Source organism: Anopheles coustani, chromosome 3, assembly GCF_943734705.1.
Source record: "Anopheles coustani chromosome 3, idAnoCousDA_361_x.2, whole genome shotgun sequence".
NCBI lineage: Eukaryota > Metazoa > Arthropoda > Insecta > Diptera > Culicidae > Anopheles > Anopheles coustani.
In genome coordinates, this window is record NC_071288.1 from 52,796,308 (window position 1) to 52,823,400 (window position 27,093).

The 27,093-nt window shown below is 48.8% G+C and overlaps 1 protein-coding gene across 1 annotated transcript; it reads right to left on the reverse strand.

Moving 5' to 3' along the window:
* Positions 1 to 3,354: 3,354 nt before the first annotated feature.
* LOC131260496 (protein distal antenna) lies at positions 3,355 to 21,568 on the reverse strand. Its single transcript, XM_058262236.1, has 3 exons — positions 19,583 to 21,568; positions 4,496 to 7,101; positions 3,355 to 4,438 (listed from the first exon to the last, which is right to left on the reverse strand). Exons 2-3 carry the CDS (start codon positions 7,088 to 7,090, stop codon positions 3,881 to 3,883), a joined length of 3,153 nt encoding a protein of 1,050 aa, XP_058118219.1. The 5' UTR covers positions 7,091 to 7,101; positions 19,583 to 21,568; the 3' UTR covers positions 3,355 to 3,880.
* Positions 21,569 to 27,093: the final 5,525 nt, after the last annotated feature.

Here is a 27,093-nt window from a genome sequence, read left to right on the forward strand (position 1 = left end):
TGTAATGTGGAAGGAATTTAAAAAAATCTCAGAACTTACAATCTCTTAACAATTTTCACAAAATATAGGCTTCAGAAATCTTTTCATGAAATTATGTTAATTTGATAAACAGGTCGATTTAAAGAAGAATCCCGCGTTTTAAACGGTTCGTTTCTTGTGAAATGACAGACGACTGGCATTGAAGTCTCCGATCGACCGAAAACAGAACATGCGCATTGTGGGACTAGACTGAGGGCGGGAGCATTACAAAGAAAGGGGCGTTTTCGTCGTATTCGAAACTGGATTGATGCTAGAATTGGTATCATCATTTGCTAGACAATCTTGTGTAACAGGGATGAGTAAGGCGAACCCAACCTAGACGGATATTAAACGATGGCTTGATAGGAAAACCACGATACGTTAATTTAACGGTTGCATAACTCGTTTGGTTTGTCAAACCTTTTCGTAGCATTTCTCAAATGTCTCGTAGTTGCTTAACCCTTTTTCACGTACGATTATTATTGTTCGTGTCAATTGTACTTTTAAAGAAATATTTTCCGTTATGTTAACAATGAACTGACAGTAAAGTGGTGTTATGAAAGATTAGCACGCTACAAGTTTGGTGAACTTCTAGTAAAATAGATAGAACATTACCAAGTGAACTAGTATTGAATATTCGTTGCAGATTTTATTTATGCACATAGTCGAAAATGTACTAGATATTAGGATTAAATGCAAGGTACAAACATTGTTTTTTGTTGTTGTGTTGTTAAAGAACACCCGAAATAAAATATATATTTTCTTTAATTATACTTTTGTGGGTCTTATTACAATCGTTTTTACTTCTTTTGTCAAAAACAAGATATTCGTTTTACTTCGATTGGGAAATATAAAGTCTCCACTATATGTGTGAAGTGTAAAATACTTTCCATACAACAGTGAAATAGAAGAATAATTAAATTTTAGAAATTAAGTCAGTTTGTATTACCCCTTGTTCCCCTAAGTTCGGTACTGTTCCATTGCGAACGCTGGGTCGCCATGGCAATGGTTGAAGGCGGCTGGAAAGTTTGTTGATTTCTCGAACGTCGCAAACGTTCAGTTCCGTTCCTTTCTTTCACCTGTGCGTGCGTACCTTCGTGATGGCTTCCGCTCGGGACAGTTCTATTTCGGCCAATGTGGCTGACATTTTAATTAAGAAGCTGCGCGACAAGCGTGCCCAAGCCCGCGAGCTTCGTATTCCTCCGCCGACCCCGACCCGGGAACCGACCGTGCGCCAATCTCCCGAGTTCAACGTGGAGTCGTTGCCGAACGGGGAAACCCTCGACGCGGTCAAGCGGAAGCTCGGCGTCATCGACACCTGCTTCCCGTCGTACCAACCACCGGCACCGGAACCCAGTAGCTCGTCCACCACGGAGGAGGGCGCACCGGAACCGGCGGTGGAGGAATCGTTCCCGGAAACATACCGCACGCTCTCGTCGAAGGAAAAACTGGTGCTGCTGTTCGCAGAGAACTTTCGCCGTCAGTACCGGGAGAAGTTTGGCCACCGGAAGCCGCTGGTGCTGGCCCTGCCGAACGAGTGCGGAGTGCAGAAGTTTGTCAGCACCACGCTCCGGCCATCGGTGCTGCTGTTTCCGGATCTCATCGGGTCCTGGGAGGAGATTGCTGCGTTTGTTGCCGACTATATCGCCTACGAGCCGCTCGACAACCAAGTCAATATGGTAAGTGCCCCTCCGTAACCATAGTTACCTGTCTGGTTGTCATTGAAAGTTCTTTCGTTTCCATTCTCGTTGAAGCCAAACTCGGCGGGGAATTCAATTTTAATAATTTATTGCCAACTTCTTTCTGCACCCAAAATGGCGATGACAAGCAATACTTTCTGTTCTTTCTGTTAAAGTAGTTTTCACACGTTACACGATTTGTTTTTCATTTTGTTTAATGTAGGGTGGTGGTGGTGTGTATTCGCAAATTTCATTTATGATGTTCAACATTTTCTTTTACTGATAAGAGTTCAAATTTTACAATAGTTCGTTTTCGTGTTTATACATAGGAATATTTGAGTTTTTTAATTTTATTTTCTTAGCTATCCGTGGGAATTCACTAATTCTCTTCCCGTCTCCGCGCCTGCTCATAGGTTTAGGTCCTAAATTTATCATCGCTTCTACTGATTTTCTTTCCGCTGCCCCTCAGCTGCGTGCAGCGAACTTTCACCTTTTTCTTAATCTTTGCTATAGGAATTTTTACGTTCGCTAGGAAATAGTCCAAAAAATCACAATGACATTTGTTTGTCGCGCTGCCGAAATGTTTCGCTTTTCGCTGGTTTTTTGTTTGGTTTCGCTCCTGCTTTTCCGCCTATAAATGTTTTTTACTTGTTTTACTTTGCGCAGATGACTTCACCCATCCGTTTCGTTCTACTTATTTACTTTAAATCTTTTGCTTCTGGTTACTCTAGTACAATCATCTTATGTCTTTTGATTGATTAGCGAAGGGATACACACAGTCTAAAAGTTTCAGCTCTGGACTGGTTTACCTCCGCGCGTTAATGGAATGTTGTGACATCGGGGTCCTATATTTTTTTCAACCCACTCGTCTACTTTTTACCTACTGTGGGTTTTGCATCGGATATACCACCTTCCACACACATTCGCACACTATTAGCGAATCTTCTAACATCTTTGGGGGTTGAGAACTGGGTGCTACCCCTTAGCACTTATATCTGACGAGCATAAACACACCAAAAATACATCAATTCAATGCGTGTCCGAGACTCTTGGGAGATCTTGGGTCGCCAACCACCGGTGGTGGTGGAGGGGAATTAAGGGTGTTGTATGTCTGTGTGCTACCGTGTGTGTGTGTTTATATTTTTATAACTTTTCCGTGTCTATTATTCAGGCTACTCCGTAAAGATACATAAATTAGTGAATTGTAAGAAGTTGTACATTTGGCATCATCATCATATAATTGTGGTCAGTGCTGGACTTAATGGTATTGTTTCGCGTTTTTTTTTCGGAACGGAATAGATAACCTTAACTTGCGTTCCCAAAATTCACCCATTGGAAAATACTTTGGCAGTAGAAATGCAACTCCGCTTTGATATTCCCATCAAAAGCCTCCATTATACAATTCGTGTGCAACGAAGAGCTGCAATTAATAGTCCTATTTCAACGGTAAATAGAATTCTGGGGATATGAAGAAAACTCAAATCCAACCTATAAGAATCGAAAATAAAATGTGGATCCAACTCACTATTAAAGTATATTTCATTTATTTCTGCCACTGCTACCGATCATTACGAATTGACGGTTATGATTGTTGAATTCATTTGTTCGACTAAAACAATCTTTGCTTACAATTTCGTTTTTGCTGTCCCGTTTCCGTTTTAGAATTTGAGTAAAATTAACTCTTTTAAAATGAGGCACTAAAATAAGCAATAGTAATAACATATTATATAAAAAAAGATTTACCACACAATCCTATTATTGTTGCACAGTATGTTGTGGGAATGGTAAGGGAAAATTAAAAAATTCAACTACTTATTTAAACGGCCTCAATTGGGCCTGGCGCGATAAGCTAATCGTTGACGCTTATGTAAGGTATTAACATTGCATTGCAAAACCAGATCGAGCATTCTCAAACATTGGGAGATCCAGTTTGGAAGCGTACAGGTTTGTATTCAGCTTCCCCATTCTGACCGTATGGGTTGGAATGTGTTTGAGATCCTCTAACTGTCTCCCTTTTAGCTAGCTGCTGCCGGCAGGATGATCGCCTTTCGAAGCGTGTTTTTTTGTATTTCTCGAAGAAATATCTGCTTTATGACATGCATTCCCCATCGCAAATTGCTTCAAACTATGTACAGTGGGCCTATGAGATAACGAGCTGGTTTTGTTTGGCGTAGTTGGAACGTTTACTTCCGCTTGCGGATCCGAGTTCGCTCCTCCGGGCCGTTTCCACCGAACGTACCTCCTCCACTGGCCGCCGTCGTCTGCAGCTGTTGCCGCTCCGCGCTCAGCTTAATACTGTTCAGCAGGTACTTGAACTGCATCACCTGCATCGCGGTCACGTTCGGATCGCTGCAGGCCTCCAGCCACTTCAGGAACTTCTCACCATGCTCGACCGCCTCAGCCGAATTGCGAATGTCTGCCACGGCCGCAAACAGCGACGACGACGCTGGCACAACAACGGGGTCGTGTGGGTTCGAGTCGTCGGACAGATCGCTTTTGAGATCGTCCCCGGTGACACTGCCACCACTCTTGTTGTTGTTGGACAGCAGATGATCCTCCGCGTGGTTGCTGCTGCTGCCACCCGCCGGGCTGACCGACCGTTCGCGTACCATCGCCATCGGGGACGGCGTGACGGCCGGACTGCTGGTGGAATCGATGGTCCGATCGTTACTGTTGCTGCTGTACAGGATGTTATCTAGCACTTCCTTCGCGCTAGCGGTCCCGGTGGACGAGCGCCTTCGCTTCCCACCCACGCCCGCAGCGCTTTCCTTTCTCTCCTCGCCGTCGTCTGTCAACACTTCCTTTAGATGATCCTTCTGCCGAACTCCGTCCTCCTCGTCGTTATCGTCTTCGTCGTCTGCCTTTTCGTTGGCCAGATCATCTTCGTCCTCCTCCGCACGAAGCCGGCTTTCAGTCACGACCTCTTCATCGACCTCCTCCAGCTCCTGGTCATGCTCCCTCGGAAGTGCCTCTTCGCCACTGGCCGAAAGTCCCGACGACTTGCGATCGAGTTCCACATCATCGTCCATCATGTCCAGCTGGCGTTCCTCCTCCAGAGGTACCAACGACTCCTCGATCTTTACCTTTCCCACCTGAAGCATTCTGGCGCCACCGTCGTCCAACGCCGACCGGTGATGGGCGCCACCGATCGAGGAAGTCGACGCAACCGATGAGGCCGACGTGGGTCGGCTCGGGTGATGATTGCTGTTGTACCGAGAGCGACGACCATCGCCACAACCGTTCGCCAGCGAACCGCCGCCGTCCTTGCCGTGGTGGTTGGACAGATCCTCCGGTTTCGGATCGCCCTCGTGTTGCCGGCGTTGTGCGGTGCTTCCGATGTTCAGATCGATCGGTTGATGATGATGCTGGTGACTCAGATGGTGGTTCAGATGGTGGTGGTGGTTGTTGTTCAGCGTGTCCGTCGGCGTCGGCGTCGTCGTACCCTTGGTGAGCTGCGAGTAGAGGATGTTCTCGTAGGCGGCCGTCAGCGAGGCGGCGGCTGAACCGGCACCACCTTTCTGATGATGACTGCTGCCGTTGTTGTTGTTGTTCTGTTGACTGATCGAGTTGTTGTTGTTGTGGTGCAGGGCCGCGGCCAATGCGGCCTGCTGAGCCTGTTCGCGTTGCTGCTGTTTGCTATCGGCACCTACTCCGCCTCCTCCTCCGCCTCCTCCAGTAGGAGTTCCTCCACCGCCGGGCATCAGCGAAGCGCCGAACGTTTTGTACCACTGCCAGAACCAGGACGAGTTCTTCGTGTCCTCCGGTGTGAGCGACGGTGCGGAAGAGGGTGGCGTCGGTTGGGGCGTGCTGACGAGCGGCGGGCCGACCAAAGGCGGCGGGGGTGTTTGCGGTGTGTGCGTCGTCGAAGTGGGAAGCGTCTGCTGGTGCGTGGGCGAACCGCCGCTTAGTCCGAGGTGGGCCGCGGCAGCGTTGGTCACGGGTGGCGGCGTCGGGGGACTGTGGCTGGTGGCGCGTGGCAGCGACGAGTAGAGGTTGTTCAGGCCGAGCATGGCCTGCTGCGACTTGAGCCAGTACCAGAGCGCGTCGTCGACGGGAGCGGGTGCATTCGGGTCACGACCTACGGAAGCATTGGTAGTGGTTGTAGTGGTGGTGCTAGTGGCGGGATGATGGTGGTTGTTGCTACTACTGTTGCTTGATTTTCTATACTGCTCAGACAGATTAGTGAGGCCAGCGTGTGGCTGTTGGTGAAGCATACCGTTACCGAGAAGTTCGCCCGACGACGACGAGCCGCTTTTCTGCTGCTGCAGCTTGGCCAGATTGCGCACGGTCAGCGAGGGCCCGGACGAGCCGCCGTTGGAGGACGACTTTTCCGTCCCTCCTCCGCCACCACCCCCGTTCGACCCGACTCCTCCACCTGCACTGCTGCCGTTCGTGTCCTGCAGAGAGCTGCCTCGACCTCCTGGCCCTCCTCCTCCCTGCTGCTGCTGTTGCTGGTGACTGGTGCCGTTGTTGTTAGCCGCCGAGCTGCCGGAGCCCTTGGGGCGAACGTTCCGTAACGACTGGGCGGCAGCAGCCGCCGCCGCGGCCGTATTTAGTCCCCCGGCCAGGCTGGACATGGTCGCGAGGCTGTGGTTGTTGTTGAGCTGCGCGAACAGGTTCAAATTGGTGGCGATGTCGTTGAAGCTGAGCGCGAGCGGACTCTGCCCGAGCCCAGACATGCCGGACAGGTGGCTCAGGCTGGTCAGCGGACTGATGGCCGCCATCGAGAGGTGGTGATCGGACTTGCTCGGATCACCCCCGTGGTGGTGGTGATGGTGCTTGCCCAGATCCGCCCCGTACGCCTTCGACTTACTGAGGGCCGATATCTCGGCGGCCGTTTTGGCGAACTGGCTAAAATCGGCCGCCGACCCGGCCAACCCGTTCATGATCATATCGCCACCGGACACTCCGAGCGGACCCGACTTGTCCACTCCACCACCGCCGCCACCTCCCCCACCGCCACCACCACCTCCGCCGCCGGACAAATCGAGCCCGTTGAGGGAACCGCGGGATGCAGCCGCCGCCGCCGCCACCTTGTAGAAGCTGTCCTCGTACTTGAGCTTACCGTTGCCACCGAACATGGCCGACTCGAGCTTTAGGCGCTTCTCGGGCGGCCCGCTGAACAGCTCGGCAGCCGCGGCCGCCGTTAGTGCCGCCGCCGTCGCCTCGTTGCTGAGCTTCTCCGCGTTCTCCACCGACTGGCGCGACATGTAGCGCAGCTTCTCCTCGTTCTTGCACCAGCCGCGCAGCGTCGACTCCGGCACGCCGATGTCCCGCGCGACCGACGCCTTCGACTCGCCGTCGTGGATCCGCTGGATCGCGTCGATCTTATCCGTCGCCGTCAGGTGGCGGAGCGGGCGTTTGCCCTTCGTTGCTGTTGCCATCATCATCATTAGAAGAGATTCTGTATGTCGGGAGAAAAGAAGAAAGAACAATACGGTTAGAAATTAGTCATGGAAAAGGGTCGAGCGCAAGAGTTTGTTCTTCGTTTGATAATATTATCTTTACTAATACACAAAACAAGCTGAAAATAACGTTTTTGATGTGTCGTTGTCAGGATGGAAATTTCGTGTTAATTTGTTTAACTCCTTTAACCTTCACATCATCGTGTGAAGAATAAGATCTACTTGTGACAGTTTTTTATTTTTATTTTTATTTGAAACCAAATTTAACAACCTCAGCACACTTGACATTCTGGTCCTTGTTTTCTTCTTTACAGTGGATATGGAATTGCTTGCAGAATCTTCCAGCTGGGGTCATTAGGATGCCTAGCAGATTTACTTGCTATTAATTAACCCCCTCACACATTCGTTTTCCTCTTCTCCCCATCAGTTTTTCTTTTCCATTATGTTGATTGTCTGTCTCATTTTCATTGCAAAATGTTTGATGGGAAAAATACGTAGCTCGAACACTTTTCCGTCAGCCCCAGCAATGGAGGTGTTGTCCAATTGGCACGAGATCATACGCTTGCATACCCTCTCCAACCGGGCCCTTTCCTCTCACACCACCAAGCACCATACCATCAGGAGGAAAATGCAACCAATAACGACGACCAGACGCATCGCGTCTTGCGCGTCACATGCGCTATGCGTAGACATACGCTTTTCTGGCCCGGCTTGGGGGCACGCATTTTCCGTACTAACACCATTGGAGCACACACGCACACACAAACCTACCAGGATGGGGGTGTGCGGGTTGCCGATTTGGTCACCGCCTACCGATAAAGAATAATAAAAAGGATGAAAAATCGCACCGGTTGGGAGAAGAGGCGCGATCTTTTCTCCTCCATTTTATTGGATTGGGGGGCGCATACACAGTTTCTTCTCCGCTCTTTCTTGCTAGATGTTTGGTCAGCCAGTTTGGGTGTCATCCGTCGTCCCGTTCGCTCCTTCACTGGACCGGAAATCCACGAAGTGTCCCACTTGGCAGGCGTTGGGTGGGGGATTTGGTTTCGCGCCGTGTCCGGTTCTTTGTGCGCACGCCGGAGAGCGTTCGACCGACCTTTCTCCCACCTGTCCCCGCGTCCTCGAGGAAGAAAAAGAAGACCACCAATGGTGACCAGCAGGGTGGTCATGTGCGTGCAGATCTCGTTCTCCCATCACCTTCTCGCAAGGGCCACACGAAGTGTGTTTATACACGCAACGGACTTTTTCATTCTTCCCGCGTAGGATAGCGAACTCGAGAGCTTTGTTGTGTGATGCGTTTGCTCCCTTAGCGTGAGCTTTTTTCCCCGCAAAAAACATAACACTTTTTGTCTCATTTGTCCGTTGAAGGAGAAGGAGAGTTTATGCTCGCGCCGAGGTGCATCCCCAGCCGTTGCACATCGCTACGATGCGATATGCGCGAGAGCAAGCTTCCTGTGAGTGCCACGCATTCATTCATAAAACACGCCGTTCGTGGAACTCACCGGAGCATCAATTCAACGGCATCTCTCCCGCTCTCTACGTTCGTATACATAAAAAGCGTAAATGGCGAGATTTTTCTCTTTTTTTTCATTCCGTCCAATTTCCTTTCCTCCTTTTTCCCTTGCAGCCAGATGCACCAGGACGAAGCACCGTAAAGCTCTCTCCCATATGCTGAGATTGTTTACCTAAATGTTGCACATAAAGTACACGCACAGCAGCCTTTTTTGCGTGCTGTTGCTCAGTACGCCCTTCGACTGCATTCACAGCTGCAGCTGCACCCGACACTGCTGCACTCTTACGAACTTTTTTTCTCTAATGTCATTCCTACGATGCTCTCCTTTCTCCAGAGTTTGATGCTGTTGTTTGTACGTTAGAAACTATACATGGGGAAAATTTGCGATTTTTCCACATTTGGCATAACCAAAGCACAAAAGGGAAAAAATACATTGTGCGAAAACTATCATGCGCACAAGTAAGAGAGGCCACGTGTGTTTAAATGTGAAGCATCGTTTGTGTGAGGGTAAGAGCAGGACACCAACAATGCAACTCTTCATGAACTTTTTTTCTACGTCAGAGTAGGTTTTTTTCACTGGACATCTTCTCGGTATGGTCTATTTTGATAAAATGAATACAAAAACTCATTTGAACCCACACAGCTACGAAAGACCTTTGGCAAAACTGCTCGAAGTTTGGAAGTAGCAGCGTAAAGATGAGAAAATGGGATAGCGACTTTCTTTCAGTTGCAATTTTTACGTAATGCTTGCTTTCCGACCCGCTGATGCTGCATTTTGCAGGGGATTTTATTTTCTTGACGTTCTCCCATTGTATTGGTGAAGGATGTGCTTTTTCCAAGCACGTTTTTCTCGCCCCGTCTGACGCGCTACGACCTGGAGCAACCTTGTGTCGTTGCGCTTTCCTTTAGATTTTCCACTCACCGACTTTGCGGCCCCCCATATTTTTCCGGCTGCACAAACCATGCGACCCATTATGCTTCCATTATCATGCCTAGCACGTTCGCCTCCGACGGTACCGACCCGTGGCATGGAGCTGACTAAAGTATCTGGAGGGGGACAACAATAATAGGAAAAACCAACAGAAGAACCGATGGGAGGGAAAAACAACAAGGAGCTCTTGGATCCATGCGGCTCCGACCGAGCGTCGGTGGTGGTTGTGAGGAAAAATCAGTTTTCCTAGCATTAATTCATATAAACAAACCCCGTTCGCAAGCCATGTGCAAGCGAGGAGAATAGGACAGTAGAGGAAACTCCGCAGCCGGTGGAAACCACATGGTTGGGTAAATGGAAATAGACAACTTTTACTTTCATTTACTGAAATTTATTGTTCTGTGTGCTGCACACGATGGAACGAGCGTTTCCGTTTCGTTTCGTTCAGTCACTCGTTTCCAACCCGAAAGAGAATAGGATGCACTTTTATTTTGCCCTCCTTTTTTACTACAATTGTTGTTGCTCGTGACATTGAGAGCAAACGCTGGAGGAAAGTGAAAGCATTCAACTACTATTACAACTGTTTCTGTGCGGTTCTCCCGTTACTACTAGTTCTAGGCTAGAGAAGAACCGAAGCACGTGCTGTTTTCCATAGACTTTTCAAAGATTTACTTGCATATTGTTTTAAAGCGAGACTGTTGAGTGGATGACACAGATTACGTGGAATAAATATTGGCAATGATTCAGATAGACTTTTTCAAACGTTTTAGGTTTAAAGTTAAACAGGCAGAAGCTACCTTAGAAAAATGCGAAAAGATCTCTACAAATACTTGCAGCATACACATCAACACTAAAAGTAAACCAATTTGACCGTGTTTAGTGGTATTCATTTAGTGGGTACATTAAATTCATTAAGATAATGAATCTTCATGAATTTTTCATGGATCTGTCACGAATCTCTACGATACTTTCATTCATGCGTGGATCATGCGAAAAAAACCAAAAAATGGGGTCCCGCTACCCATTATTTTTCAAACTTAATATGTGAATTTCGCTAGTAATTACTTTCCATGACAAAGTTCTTTTTATACGGTTTTATACGGAAATGCTAACAATTTGAGGTATACATTATGACAGTAATATAATTCTTACCAATTATTCAATTGATTACATTTAACCACAACACAACACAATTTATGTTTGAGTCAAAAATTGTAATACTTCTACATATCAACTTTGACTCAAGTTAGATCAAATTTGAAGAAAGGTTGCTTTTCCATTGTTAGTGAAGTTAAGCTTATGAAGTGCGCAAAATTTAATTGTTTTAACACTTACTTACATTGACTTTGGAAAGTTATCGATAAACTAATTTGAGAATTAATTCGAAAAAAAATTGGTGCCATGAATGAAGCAATCATTTGATTGAGGCAACAGTCATGTTTTTTTTGCATCTCTATATTTTCCATAATAACGTGTTGGAGCGTAAAAAATCTCCTGTTCCATTGTTATCACACAATGGCTACAACCAACATCAACAAATGGATACTGACTCATTCAGCAGAAGCAAATGGAAGGACTCAAAACGAGGCAACCAAAAAAAAAAAACAGACGATGAATTCTTCCCTGTGGTCTTATTGTACAACATGTTGATGGTAGTAGTAGCAGCAGCACCCGAAAGCAGTAGTAGTAAACGCCATCAGTAGTCAGGAAGGTCGTCTGGAAAAACAGCTGAACAAGTGTTTCTCCACTTCCTTTGCCACTTCCGTGCGTTTCGTTTCCTTCCAAAGGATGAGGAGCCTTCCTTTCCTCCGACCGCACCAAAACTCTCCCTCTTCTCCCTCCCCCCGATGAAAGTTATGTGTATTTTTTACGATTTGATTTATTTATGGTTCTGCTCCACTGTGTGCCCATTTTCCCTTTCGTTTGGGTGAATTGTGTGATTCGGCCCTGAGAAGGATGCACAAGGACGCGCCGGGGGTCGGAGGATTGCCGACGCAGACGACGACGACGGTTTTAGTTTGGTTTGTTTTGGTTTCTCTACCAGCCATTTTACGAATGATGTCGTGTACTTACTTCGCTGCCCTTCTCTCGATGGTTGTTTGCTGTCGCGGTTTGGCTTGGGCTTGTAATATCTTCTTACGGCGAAGCACAAAACGATCATCATAATCGTTCTCCCTAAGCGTTTTAGCAACATACAACACGGGCTTAAGGCCACCGACACGCACAGAAACTTGCACCAAGCAGCGAGCGAGCCTCACGGATCACTGTATCTGGAGCCTTTTTAGGTGCGGAGAACGGCTGTAAAACAACAACACATTGCTACACATTCTGATCCGTTTTCCCCGCCACGCTCTGATTTCCCTCCCGGTGCCCGATGGACTTCGAGAACTCAGGAAACCTTTAATGCGGCTTCTTGTCTGTCGTTCTCTGCTCTCGCCGTCTGTGCATGCAACGCGGCAGCAACAGGTTGCTAGTTAATTATATTTTTTCTCCCCATGTTTTCCGTCTACCACCCACACGCAAGGTGTATCGTGAAATGATGTGGAGCTCGCGTTGTACATAACACGTTAACTTCTGCTTGTTTTTTGAACCACGATTTTCTGGTGTTTCTCATCATTGTTATAGAAATGTTTTTCAACTATTTGACTCAGCTACTCGTAGATCGTGTCCCTATATTCCTTCCTGTTACTATTACTTTAATCAAACTGTGTCGATTTCATGTGAAAACTTCATTACCGCCAAAATCCACGTTTTTATGTGTCCTTACAAGTATTTGTATTATAATTTCATATATATGTTTGAAGTTATACCATAGTCCTTCTGATAAAAGAGAAATATGATGTCCTCAAATGTGGAAAAAAGACAAAGCAGTCAAATAATGTCAAGGTTATCTTGATTTTTCTGCTTTTCTTGTAGAGAAAAAGTTAGCAGGATGTTATTTGGCATGCAACAACATAAAAGATTGATTAGCATAAACGCATATAAATATACCCAACCTTTTTTTTTTAAGGATGCGACGTGGTTTTTTTGTCGAGCATTTGATTCTATGTATAATGTATTTTAAATCAAGAAAACGCGGCTCCGAAGGATAGCAGGATTTTATAATAATTGATTTAATTTCCCAGCCACTGCCACTTTGACGCTTTGATTGCCTTTATCCCGTCCCGTCTGGGACGGTCTATTTTCACTCAGCCGGTAAGTCTCGATAAGTTATGGCCCCCGAGGGCCATACCGCGGCGGGAGCTCTGAGAAACGCTAAATTTCTGCGCGCACGCAAATTAAACCGAGGGCGCAAGCAAAAACAAGAGCCTTTTGGATCGAAAAATTCAAATGGACATAAGACGCTGTGTCTCGTCGAGAGGCGAAAGCGAAAAGATGCCGGGGAAAGTGGCTGCCCCTGTGTGGGACCGAAGGGCCGTTGGACGATCCAATCCGGGACCTTTGCAAAATACCATTAATTAGGGCGCGCGATTGTGGTCCATTTCTCGCGAATCGCCTATCGATTCGTTTAAGCCGTGGCTGGCAAGTCAGCGAATTCTAATGCATCGTGGATAAGCTGAAAATGTTGGCAAAAGGCAAGACGGCGTGGACGGAAGACCCGTTGTCGTCGCGTTCTCATCAATCGTCCATCCGAAAACGATGGTAATAACGGTTAATAACACACACACGTACACGGACAGGGTGCGTCCAATTTAGTAAAATGCAAAAAAGGTGGCAGCGGAGTTGATGGCGACTGCAGCAGGACGACTTCGAACAACGAAAGGCGACGCGTCAGTTTTTTGGAGAACTCGAGAAATAAAAAGTTTGGCATTAATTTGCTGCCTTTCTTTCCCGATCGGCGGCTTCTCGAACACGCGAGAGGGACGAGAGAGCAAATGACGTTGAACAAGGAATAGAAAATTGCATTTCATTAAACCCGAACGCGAAGGTAAGGTGTAGGGAAAAAGACTGCAAATAAAATTTGACAAGAGAAAAAACAAACCCGCACCACATAGTTGAAGGGTGTGTGTGTGTGTGCGTGTGTGGGGGGGGGGGCGGGGGGGGGGGGGGTTCTCGCGAACCCCAAACCTTCAGGCTGGCGCGCGCGACGAATTTCGCGAAAACTTGTGGCTTGAAAACGCGAAATTTTCGAAAAAACCCCCGCCGAAGCGACCCGAGAAAAGAACCCTTACACTCCCCCCTTCTTTGCCATGGCCCTAAAAAACCCCAAAATTGCTTGCTTTCTCGTCCGTGCACAGCCCCAGCGTAAAATACAGGTTTCTCGCCTTCCCGGAGAGACGACGACCGTCATTTGGCAGCAGGATCCCTTTTTTCACCTTGCGTGTTGTTATTAGTATGTTGTAGCAGTTTTTTGTTATCCCTCGGTCGTTGCAGGTTGGTTTTTTTCTCTTCCCTCCACGCCGGGTGGACGGGGCCCCATTCTAACGGTTTTTAGCCTCCAGACACCGGGAGCGTCGCGGACCGTTCTGCTCTGGCGGTGATGTTATTGGCAAAATCGATAGAAAAAGAAGCAACAATACACACACATACATTCGCCAAGACACGCAAACCCCGCGAAAACATAATCGCAGGTGAGTTGTGTTAAATGCCGGGTTGAAAAAAAATCACAAAATGGAAAAAAGAAACATATGGTCACAACATACAAAACACACTGGTCCTGAAGCAGGGCTCGAAGGACAGGCTTCCTGGGGTGGGTAGGGATTGCGACAGGATCACCACACCAACACCGCGCTATGGCGAAGACGGCCGGTCACATGGACGACAGCGAGTCGCGATATTATTTTTAAACCGCGAGGGTCGCTGACGTTTTATGCTCGACTGGACCGACCCCTCGCGAGTTGTCCCACGATGGGTGTGTGTGTGTGTGCCACAGAGGATAAAGGTAGGGTGACACCCGGCAGTGCGTGTGCAAAACAACGACCCCCGATGTGTTCCTGTTGTTCAACCACTGCGACCCCATGCTTAATCATCTGACCGACCACGCGAAAGTTAGAACACGAGATCCATCCACCGATGTTGGAGAAAATATAAAGTAAGCTTGTAAAAGGGCCGGGACACCCCTGTTGATCGCAAGAAATGGGCGCAGAATAATTTGCCATGCAAAGTTGCACTTTCAATACGGGAACAAGGCAACACGTCCTTTTTCTTTCCCTCCGTCTCCAGAATTAGCGTCAGGTTGTTGCCCAGCTATATAGGGTTCTTCTTGTTTGAGGCTGGATTTATAATCATAGCATCTCTTATACCCCAGCATGGTTTGAGTTACATGGCGATGCAGATTGTCCGAACCAAATGAGTTTATTGTTTTATCACAAAACTAATAACGTTTTTATTCTTTAATAAAATTGTAAGAAACGAATAAATATTTTAGTTCCAATTAGTTTCTGGTGTCGCGTCAGTGGAAAAGAGTAAATGGATTGATCAGTTTGTTCTGGCAATCACGAAAAAATACCAGACCATGCCTCCACCATCATCATTATCATCATTAGTGTCATCATCTTTGCACTAAGAGCAAGCTTGTACTTCTCTTCCAGACCGTCTGGATTTGAACCAACGGGAAAGTTGGAGCTGAAGAAAAATAGTGCACGCTTTGTGTGAGTGGATGGTATTCTTCTTTCGCTCGGACGGACACCGGGAGTTTGTCGTGTCCGCGGGAAAAAGGTGCCCTTCGAAGAAAGCCCACTATGCAGCAGCAGGACATTGCAGGAAAAAAAAAGCGCAGCATGCGACAGAATTCTGAATACATACACACTCATACATTGATCCGCGGGGGGGATGAAAAAAAAACACATCCACACGTCGCGAAACAAACAGCAGGACGTCCTTCGGGGTGGGACGCAAAGGAGGACGGGGAGAAGAAAAAGGAACGTCCCGAACGCCCGGAGAAAGGATGATTACCAAAGGGAAACCCACCATCACCACCATATTCAAGCATCCCGGGGCGTTCCTGGCAAGGGAAAGAAGACGCAAGAGAGGGACAAGACTGCGAAGGTAATGTTCGTGGGAGGGAAAATGAAAATGGCCACCGGACGCGCAAGACGTGATAGATTAGGGACGGACACATTCTGGCGAACGGGTGGGAAGAAGCAAGGAAGACATGGGTAGGGAACGGGAAGGGAGCTGGTGGAATCATCAAGCACACAAGCGCCCGCGAGACTAGCGCGAGAAAGGAGGAAAGAAAAAAAGGGCGAATAGAAAAGGAAAAACCCGGGGAAATGTATTACTACTTCCAGTCAACCAAACCAAACCAAAAATCGGGCCGCCGGAGGGAAAACCCCTGTCGCCCCCGGATGGTCAACACAACGCATTACTCACACACACACACACACACACACACACACGTGGAGCGGTGCTGGACAGGCCGGTGGAGTGGGAAGAAAAACAGCCAACGAACTACGACTTCGCTAAAACGGACAAAGAATGAAAGGATATTCGGGAAATGTGGAAAGCGCGCTCCCGGGGCCATGCTGGCGAGATGCTAACGGTCGCGGTATGTGTGTGCCTGTGTGCTGAATGTGCAAAAAACTAAGCTGAAGGTGGCCAGAAGAAAATGGCAAACCAGGGGGGGGGGGGGGGGAAGGGGAATGTGGAGTGTTTAAGAAAAGGGAAAAGGAAAACCATCGGAGCTCAACAGTGGTGGACACACGTCGTCTGCTGGCCGCGCGGCTTCTGCTGGAAAAGATTCCGTGGGTTCGTCCTTACCATACACATACATACATACACACACATTCACACGTCCCTCGTTTCTTCCATGTTTTTGCAGCATCCACCAGGCGCGATGCCAATCTCTTTCGTAGGAAAGAAAGGAGGCAAAATGGAGCAAGAAGACGAAACGACCGACGACCGTTCTTCTTTCCGTCCGTTGGAAGCGACGTTAGTTCTCTGCACCCGCGACAGGACCTCAGCCCCTCCTCCGCACCCTCTTCCCCCACCAAGTCAGGCTGGTCCCTTCAAACTAAAAAGCCTAAGGACTAGAGGGAGGAAATGTTTTGGATTTCTGCGCTGGCGTTTCGCCACTTCTGCAGGGAAGGACAATATCGGTGTGTGGTGGTGGGGGTTTGGTGGGAGGGTGATTGGTCGATTTTTCTTTCCGTGCTGCGGTGCATTTTCCTACCTTTTTTTGCCTTATTTTGCTGGCCACTTCTTTCCTTTCGGTGGCCATTTTCGCGAATCCACCAAAATCGCGACGAAGGAGTGAGTAAGTGGGGTGGTTTTTGGGGGTGTCTTTGCCTTATTTTTTTTGTTTGCTAGAGTCAAGAGTTTTCGGACATCCGATCCGCGAGTGGGTGCGCGCTTGGATTGAACTTTCCTCCCAACCCCAACACCGCTTCGTCTCTCGTGGCGTGTTTGGCCGCTTACCTTTTTTTGCTCGTTAAGAAGGGCACAAGAAGCAACAACAAATGGGGGGTGTTTTTGCTCAAAAAGAAAAAAAATCTCTTCGAATTTTTCTCCCACCTTCTCCAAACCTCCCACTGACTATTTGGGCCGTCGTTAGTCTTTAGTATACTGGGTTTAATTTTTTGCTCAACATCATCGCTCGCGCCTCCTTCAAAAACATCGTCGTCGTCGTCGTCGGCGTGTCAAGTCGTCGCCCTGCAGTCGACAGTTCCAAGAACTACCCTCTCTTTCCCATCGGCCACCTTCCACGCATCCACCCTCTTCAATGCAGGGGCTAGGCTGTGGAAGGTCCTTCCGAACCGAAAAAAATATTTACCCCCGGAGCATTACGATTTCAGCGCGCTACCGCGATTTTTCCCCTGTGTCTGTGTCTGTGACTGCCTGGTCCACCTTCTTGCCTGCCTGCCTGCCCGGTGCAGAGTCTGCGGTGACCGGCCATAATAAATGCCTCTTCTCGTCCTCTACCCCTGGGCCACCTTTCGGGATTAGTTTTATTTTATTTTTTTCTTCCTTTTTTTGCGATGCGTCATTTTCGCGGGAATGAAACAAGAGGAAAAAGCACGCACCAGGCAGCCGAAAAAAAAGGAAATCAGGCAACCTACCGGTTCCCGCGTCGACGAGGACAGTGAGGAAAGGGGGCGAAAAACTGAGCACGACACAAACCGTCAACCGGCGAGTCCTTCACAAATTAGGTAGCCGCGCCGCTCGCGCGTGTGTGTGAGGGAAACTTTAACTCTGCGTTTTTTTTTTGCTGTTGTTGCAGTTTGTCCCTCGACGCTCGAAAGCGACGCGACACACCTTTCTCGGCCTCCGCCGTTGTTAAGGGTTTTCTTTTTTTGGTTCGCCATACCGTCTTCCGGCGCGGCTCAAAAGCGAGCGCGGGGCGGATCATTCTGTTTCGGGAGGGAATTAAATGTGTGACGTCCCAAAAAATGCCAGCAGCAGCCACACCAACAACGGGATGATGGCCTTTAAGGCAAACCTTCCTGGGACGTGCATAAGGAATGGAGCAGGGCGCGAGTCCCTCAAGGCGTGGGATGCAAGAAGCAGATGTAGACGGGACGGGGAAGGAGCACTTTAGGGTACACGGGGCCTTTATTCGGTTTTTTTATGCCGCTGCTCATTATCTTCTTCTTGATCGCACGTCCTTCTTCCTGGGGGATGCATGACCCTCCACCGGTTATGCACTTTCGTGTTCGGGGTGAAAATTGGTTTCCTTTGGGAGGCAATAGCGTGTGTTTTCCACCAATTTTCTTTTTTATTTTCAACAACGTACCAAGTTTGAGTAAAAAATATATGTTTGAAGAAAATTCTTATTAAACTCACATTCACACTTATTGACTATAGCGAGGAAGATTATGTTGAAAGCTTTTTTAAGAAGAACGAAAATATTGGTAGGTCGTTGGCTCTTGCACTAGATTGAACTTAATGTTTTTGATCAGTTTTGATCTTTTTAGTAGACAGACTGCAGTAAAGACTATATGCTTAGATTTGATTATCATTAATTTCATCTGTCTATCAATGGCACAACATATAAGAGCTTTGAAAAAATCGTTTACTATTTTCCAGTCCAGTCACGCTCTAAATGAAAACAAAATTTAGCTTGCAAAACTTTACGCCATGTCATTTTTCTCCAACAATTACTTTTATGTGAAACTAAATTTAATTGTTGGCTGTTTGACGCTGGAGAAGGATTTTTTTAAACTGGCTAATTTCTTCCCAAAAAAGGTATATTTTTCCTCATCCGATACACTCGTCTGCAAGATTGTTTCTATTTATGGTTCTATCCTCAGTTCCGTTACCCCCAAGCCCTATTTCACATTTCATGTGACTTGCAAGCCACTTTCTGCATTCTCCTTTGCTGTTGTATCTTCAAACATCAGCATTGTTGAATGGTGCAGCAATAACCGAATTACCCTGGAACTCAATAAAAACGGACCTAGGGTAAAAGAAAGCGGGCGCAAGTTTTCTGCCTATTTTATTTCGTACGTCTACCTGCGGATTTGAAGAAACGGAGCGTACAGGAATGCATACACACTGATATTGCTTTACAATAGGGTAAGGCAGGGACAGTTTCAAGGCCAAGAAGAAAACATAAACCCAAATCGACACGATTTGATGTGGGAGTGTTCACAATAATACACCGAGTGGTTTTGTTTACGACCAAGCAAAACGAAGGACGGAAAGTTTTTACAACTATAAACTTTTGCTTGTAGTTAAAATATGTCTCTTATGATTTTGTATGATGTTGGTTTGACATTGTATCTTCATCGTTGGTCAAGTGAAGCATAGGATCAGTAAATGTGTATTGGTATTTAATGCATTTGATGCCACGATAGCATTGCGCTCATTGCCAAATGGTGTCGAATGTTACACATTTGAATAATTCACGTGGTATATTATGGTGAGAGCATATTAATGGGCCGGGGAAAAGAGAACCCAAGGCCAGAGCGAGAGGATCCGATACTCATCATCGTCATCTGTTGATTCACGTCCACGTGGTGATGTTGGAGCAGATAAATCAGGACGAATGCATAACTTCCGGCGTGAACGGTGTCCCCCCCTCAACGATTAGCCCCGAAGTTTTGTGCTGAGATGTTTCGAAATGAACTGTAGGAAGTAGGAAGTTGTCCCAACTTACGTGCACTTGGTGACGTCCTCGACGATGGTGAGGCGGCACTCGTTTCCCGGAATCTCCGAATTTTACCGAACGTGATTAACCTTTCGGTTGACAGCGACGGGGAGGAAGAGAGGGCCGCGGAGGCTGCCGTGGACGAGGCCAGGTTGGGAGGCTGCGAGGGATCGTGCAGGAGACGCTGGCGCTGGCGTGGCCGCTGCCGCTGGTGCTGCTGCGGATGGGGATGGTGTTGGTGGTGGTGGTGGTGTGCGAGGCCGCCCCGTGTCGCCTGCTGCCGGTTCCGTGCCAGTACGAGGCCGGAGGAGCCCTCGAGCCGTTCGCCGGCTCCGTTGGTCACCTCCACCGTTCTTGCTTTTACTATTCTACCTTTCTGCACCACACACTACACTGCACCGCACGTCCTTTGCCTTCACACCGCGCACCACGAGGTTCCGCGGGTGATCTTTGAGGGCCGAGGGCTTTCTGGGTCTTGACCCACACTCCCACACTCAGATACACACACACACGCGCTCGAGTGAGCTAACGAGAGGACGTTCGTGTTCTTTGCGAACGTCGCGCTCTTGTCGCGCAAATTTGAGGGGGAATTCAAAATGGACCCCACCCGAAGTGCCCGTTGGTCAAGCGCGTGGGTCCACGATCTATTCTCGGTTCTTTCGTAACTTTTTGGCACAAAGTATTTTCTTATTGCTTATTTCGAACACTGCCTACAATTACGGACACCTTGCCAGCGGTTTGTTGGGAACAACCGGCAACGAAACAATTGCTGCGCGACTTGTGCTGTGTTTTTGATGTTTTATTTTCCTTCCCCGATATTCGCTGGAACGCTGCCGTCCATTCAATTCTAAACGCGGTTCGCCGTTTTTCGCCTCACGATCATGCGGCGTTCTTGTTATTCACTATCAGTACCGCACACCAGCGACTTTAGACGTCCAACGTCACTCGCGATTCTGACGATTCTGCTGGATAGCCGTTTTGATTTTTTCGTTTTGTGGAACAATCCGCGACCAAAAAGGTTTGCTGGATCCTAGACCGTCGACTACCGTAAGAAGCACTTTCAACTATGACGACTACGTGTTGCATACTGCGCGTACACACACCGTCCGAAAAGCGTCGATCGGACACCTAAACCATCCACCGCTAATTGCCGCCGACGCCTTTCTGGGACATTCCTCTCGAACAATAATACCGGTGCGCCTTGGCGGGTAGACGTTCTGGAGCCTCTCGAGCCCGGGTGTCGTTGGCCCGGACGGGGTCGGTAAGTGTATGCGTTGTGTGTTGGGAGGAAGAAAGTAAACGAGCCACCGAAATCCGTTACCTCGCACACTCGGGGCCGAAAAACACGGCGAGAAAAATTGCGCTCTGATCGGATCGCCGCCAATTTTTACGCGTGCACTCACACTACCAACACCCACTATTATTCGGCGGTGCAGCAGCAGCGGATCGTTCTGGGCGATGGGGGGAAAAAAACGTATCCTTCAACACGGCAGCCTAGCCCGACCGGAGGCGCACAGCCGTGGACGTGGTGGTACCGGAGATGATCGACGACACGGGCACCAAACCGACGACGACGGGTACATTATGATCGCAATATTCGCTGATGCCGTTGCACTGCTTCACTTCTTTTGTTTGTGTTCCCCCTTTTAAATTTCCCGCTACCTGTTCGACGGAGAAGCACCTTGGTGGGTTTTTAAATGAATTCGTTTCGTTTGCTTCAATGTTAAATTTGGTAACGAACTGCTTTTCACTGACCAGACCAACTAAATTCACCTTCTCCAACTCGCTTGCCGCACCGTTTCACTTGTGGGAGATTGTGTTCCACAATTCCGTTATTTTTGGCCAAATAATCCTGCAGCACTTGTCGCGGCGCGAATCCGCGACCGAAACCGTCCACTCCACACAAGTGTTGTTTGTGTTGTTTGCGATAAAACTATCTGCCGAAAAGTCGTTCCTGCCCAAACCAGTGTTTCCCAAAGTCGCGCGCTCCGGTGTGCGGACGTGCGTTCGACTCGTCGTCCGGTTTGTTTGTGACTGCCAACGACGATGACGGCGGCTTCGAAACGCGGCACACACCGAACGTCTTCCTGCCAGGAACCGCGCGTGTGTGTGAGACGGCAAGGGCCGGCCTGCTCTCGCTCTCGCTCTCGCTGCGTCGCGTCTTGTGTTGCACCACCACGGCGGTGCTATCGGATTCCGCTCGCGCGCTTCGTCTTCGTCGTGGACTCAGCTCCCGGAGAGCATCCTTCGCGTAGCGGTTCTCGAACACAACTGCGCCGCGGGACGACGGATGGATTTGAATAAAGCGTGTACGAAAATTACGATAAAAATGCGTTTCTGCCAGCCGCTCCCGCCGCCTGCACAGCCTGTTCCAGGGACAGTGGGCCAAGTGGAACAAAACAAAAAAGCGCCGAAGCGGCTCTCTCCCGATTTGCGATTCGCGAACTCTCTCGTCGTCGTGAGGGATGCCTTCTTCGCAGTCGCACACTCGCGCTGCTATCCTTTGCACACTGCGCCGGGTCGCGGGTTATGTAGGGACATATCGCGACGATGCTAAGAGGAACGGCGAACACAAAATAGAGCGAGAGCGAGAAAGAGCATGGCAGAGAGAGAGAGGGTGCGATCCGAGGCATCCCTTCGCCGGGAGAAAGTTTCCGCGCGCGGGATTGTGCGGATGGCGGAGGGACGGCGAAATCGCGCGCGTTCCTCTGCTCCAACTGTTGGTGTGCGTTTTCCCCTTTATTTTTTGTCGGACCGTGCGAGTGAGCGAGAGGGACCGCTCAAAGGGCATCCTTTTGGACACGACGAAGCCCCACGCGCGTGTTGCACCGGAAGTCCCAACTCGTGGTGTGTTGCACGAAGGTGACGGACCGGTGCGGAAGGGAAAGGAATTGTCCACCTACCATCAGTTGTCCACCCCCACCCCAGTACGGTGTATTTTTTTCCCGTGCGCCAAAAAACGGACCCGTTGTCCCGCTTTCGCACCATTGTTTTAAGACGATCACCTTGGGAATGGCTGAAAGGATGAGGTGCCAGTGTCAGGGATGTTGAATGTCCGAACAGACTCTACGGGTACGCACGCATCAACACAGATTTGGCAGCGTCCTCCAAAATTGCTCCTTGCCTTACCGCCACCACCACAGCGAACAACAATAGCAAGATGTGGTCAAGACTTTCTTCTTTTGACCGATCGCACCCACACTACGTGCGCCAGCAAGCTTTGGCGAATCTCACACCTGACGGCGGCACTTTCCATGTACTTTAATTGCTTATTCAGGATGCTTTGTTTTTGTAAGTTACCAACGCAGACGCGGTTTTTTTAATTATAAAAATTCACAGGAATCACCTAACAAAAACAATCATTTTAAATATTTTTGTCAACAACTGAGTATCAAAAAAGAGTCCTTTAGGTGCAATTGACTCAATAACATTTAACTTTTTCTGCCCTTAATTATAAGGTTTGTAAATGAATTATGGAGATGTTTTCAACACACGCACCACTTATCTTAGAGATAGTGGTTGCACATTCGCTATCTGGCTGTAAAATAGCATCACTATTTGAATTCTTCTACCGCGTGGACGAGACCAACCAGTCGATCTACTGGATGCTGTGGTACCGTCGATCATGCTGAATGCTAGTTGAGCATGTGTTCGTTCTGTCGGACGCTTCGTAAACGATGGGTAGCGGAGAATTTGCCAGCCATTTGTTAAGCGCCTAACGGGATACCGATCAATGCGGTTTTCGCGGTTCCTATCCGTCACTGCTGCTAGCCCTGAAGAAGGACTTATCCGCGAGTCCTTCCGTACAGTAACGTGATCAACTAAGCACCCAGATAAGCAGCTACAATGTGCTTCAAAACTGCCAGGTTTCAAAGGCTTCGATTCAAGCTAATAGCAACGACGCGCAACAGACGAACGGCCAGCGGTAATACTTCAAGTCTTTACGCGACGAAATCGGACCTGTTTCTGAACGTCAAACCGAGCAAGCTGCAGATTCTCCCCGCGTAAGCGACCTATCGCTATCGTCATCGTCGCCTACGGAGACCAACATCCGCCGCTTGCTGGTCGCTATCCTGAGGCAATGGAGGGTCCCGCGAGGCAAAGTCCTTACGTTGGACTCGCGATATACTTGTGCTTACCACAACCTTCCGACCAGGGGGCCACCGGCAACGGATGTGTTCATACTGAGGAGACAGTGATGGGCATAACAAAGCTACAGGAAAGATTTGAAGTACCAAGTATATGTTGTATGGGTCTTGGACGCCGCGAGGTTACACAGTGACATAATAAAACATAGCAGGCGAAATCTGATTAAAATTTGAAAATTATATTCACATCCAAACAATCATATGCAATTCGTTACTGCCTACAAACACTCCAAACATTTCTTCTAACATGTTCACAGACTTAATAAAAAGGAAAAACACAGGACGAAATATGCGGGAATATTTAATTCTATGTTTAACATTGCACAAGTATAAGAAAGGATCAGTCAGTATTTGTAGAGATTTGTTTTATTTGGCACAACATCCCCCTTGTAGGACTAGGTCTCTCTTGGAAGAGAGAAAGACGGAATAGTATAGGTAGGTGGTCAACCGTTCGTTATACGGGGTTGCCAGTCTCGAGATTCGATCCCACACCTGTGGCGTGGTGTTTTCTCGCGCTACCGCTACGCCATTGTAAAGACAAGTCTTATTATTTTTTCGATTATTTGATGAAGGGTTGAGATATCGCCGTCTTGACAAACTTACACTATTAGAAAAGTAGCTTCCTCTGCCAATTCCCTTTATTTATTGAATACCTGTTGGAGGCAAATATTGGTTTTGGAATAAAACAGTAAACATGTTCAAGCAATTTCATCTATATTACACACATTCTGCAGCACCATTCCTGAAATAATCGTTTTCGTTACCGACTGTACATGGCGTGAAATAAAAGAAACACATTCATTTGAGGCAAAAACACAATCTATCTCCCGCGGTCTCGCGCCATAGTCGGTAGGAGGTAGGGGGGGGGGGGGGGGGGGGAGTGTGCGTGGAGGGTCCACTTCTGCCCGGAAGGGGAAGAAAAACAGGCGTGGGGGAGCGCAGGGCAACGCAAAAAGGACACGCTACGACTACGCCAAAGCAGTCGTTTTCTTTTGCTCGAACGGTGCCGTAAAGGATACCATACCGTCCCCTCCTCCCAAGTCCTAGGCCCACCGGAGTCGGTGGCCCGTGTGTGTGCACGTGTGTTCGGTTTTAATATACGCCAGCGTTGGGCTGGAGCGGGGGGTTTCGCGTTTTCTCCCTTGCACGATTTCCACGATCCGACACGTCAGCGAATTCCGCGACCATCGCCCCTTGGGCGCGTTGAAGAAAGTTGATCCCCGGGTTCGGCGGAAAGAGGGACTAACGAGGGCAAAAGGAAACTAAGAAAACGAAGTTGCTTCAAAATATGGCATACAGACACACACATACACACATGTTCTTAAAATGATGGTGCACAGCGATGCTGACCAGCAGCTAGTCCCCTTGTCGGTTCACTCGTCCCTCGCCGCGTCCGCCGTTCCGTCGCCTACGTCCATTGTCGATTGGCGTTTTTCCGATGCCGGGGTGCGGGGAAAATCGCGAACGCCGAGGCGGTTCGGGAGGGGAGTGATTCGCGCTTTTCTGACGTCGAGGGAGACGAGCTCACCCTCGAGTAGGTTTAGGTAAGGGTGCCTTCAGGGCACACGTTTCCCGCCCGGCTGTCCCGCGCTGTCCGGCGCTAATATATCCTTGCGCGAGTGTCCCGCTTGTCGAGCGCACACACATGACCCGTCTTGTTTAGCAGCGGCGAAGAAGACGAGCCCGACCTGGAGTGGGCACACTGCGCTGTGGGACGGGAAATTGCGAAAAACCGCTTCGTTTCGCGGACAACGGCTTTTCCGCCGCGAGAACGTACCATCGTGGACGGCGAGGGTCGTAGGGAGATAGTGACCGTGGTGGGCTGGGTTGGGAGAGGGTTGGGGAATCGTTTAAGGCAGCGGTGGTGTGTTTATATTGTCCTTTCGCTTGCTCCCGTGCCGTTGGCGGCGGTTTTCGGTCCCGTAAAACCTCGCACGGAGAAAAGTCATATAGTCCAGTCGCCGGACATACCGTCGAGGGGCACCCTGCCCCTTCGCACAGCGGGATGGCGGTGGCAATGTGTTAGTGCTCTACACACCAACTGACGGACCGGCGGAAAGGACATTCAGTGCTTGCGATCCTTGCGAGCTGGCGGAAGGCAAACTATAGCAACGGACGCCTTCGGGTACTGGCAACGTTCTGAAGATGTTTGCGTCCGGTCGCGGCCGAAGTCTGTTGCGCGAGAGAAGGAGCAGTGCCCGAGAGCACACACATACACGAGTTCGACTGACGAAGACACTCTCCTGTGTCCTTTCGGGTGCCGGGAGAAAAAGAGAGTTGACCGGTTCGCGTACAAGCGAGAAGAGGATTTTTCGGAGCGGGGTTTACCGTTTCTTCCGCGCGCCGTCGTCGAACGGTGGTCACGACTTTTGCCGGACAATCGCCATCCCTCCACCCGGTGGTCAAGCGGCGGCCTGAAGCGGGACAGGAGACGTGCCGGTTCGGATGCGAGAGCGAGAACAGCGATCGAATCGCCTTCGGGTAAAGATTTTTGCGCTTGGAGAAAAATCTCCGGTGGTTGAAACGGGACAGGGGTGCAAAGACGACGGGATGTTGGGACGGTTGGGAGTGTGTGTTTGTATGGGTGAGGTTCGAAGACAAAGGACACACCGCGTCCACCGGGCGGTTCGCAATCGCGAAGAAGAAGGGTCAGAGCGTCGGCCGTAGGCCATTCGGCGAACCGTACGGCCGGTAGGGACGGCACGGGACGGCACAGGACGGGGTGGTACACACGTAAACAAACACATACAGCGGCCGGGGTCGCGCGCGCAAAGAAAATGACCACTCACACCGAGAGAAAGCGCGCGACGAACGCCAAACGAGCCTCCTTGCTCGCCTTCTTTGCGAACGTCGCCAACGTCTACGAGGAACCGGGTGGGAAGGGTGGTGGAGCGGTCGGAGGGGATGGTTTAGCATTTGGTAGGCACTGGAGGAGGTGGATTTTTCTAGCATGTTTTGGCTCGAGATGCGGGGCGCGCTTGGGCGAGAACTTTTCCTCGGATTCGCAGGCAGCGATTTGCACTTTGACACGGAAGCCGGCTTACTTGCTTGACTTAATTGGAAGAATCGCGCGACGGTGTCCAGCGTTCTTGTTAAATGCTTTACGCAGTTAGATACTCTTTTTTTCAGTGTACATTTACTGACACATTGATTTAAGCAGATTTCTATATTGTTCTGTTTCAAATTTTAGGTACTTGTTTGATCTTTTTTATTGACGACTTTAACGGAGGTTTTTGAATAATATTTTCAGTCAAACTACATTTTAATTTTAATATTGTGCATTTGTTGTTTAGTCTACTCTTTTAATATAGACTCGGATTATTTATTTACCGAATTTTTCTTGTACAACGACCCCCATAAAAATTAATCAAT

Excerpts from the sequence above, each read along its gene's own strand:
- LOC131260496 (XM_058262236.1), bottom strand. The coding sequence starts at position 7,090 with ATGATGATGATGGCAACAGCAACGAAGGGCAAACGCCCGCTCCGCCAC. Across the intron at positions 4,439-4,495 it reads AGAAGGATCATCTAAAGGAA|CGAAGGCGCTCGTCCACCGG; the intron begins GTGTTGACAGAC and ends GTGGGTGGGAAG.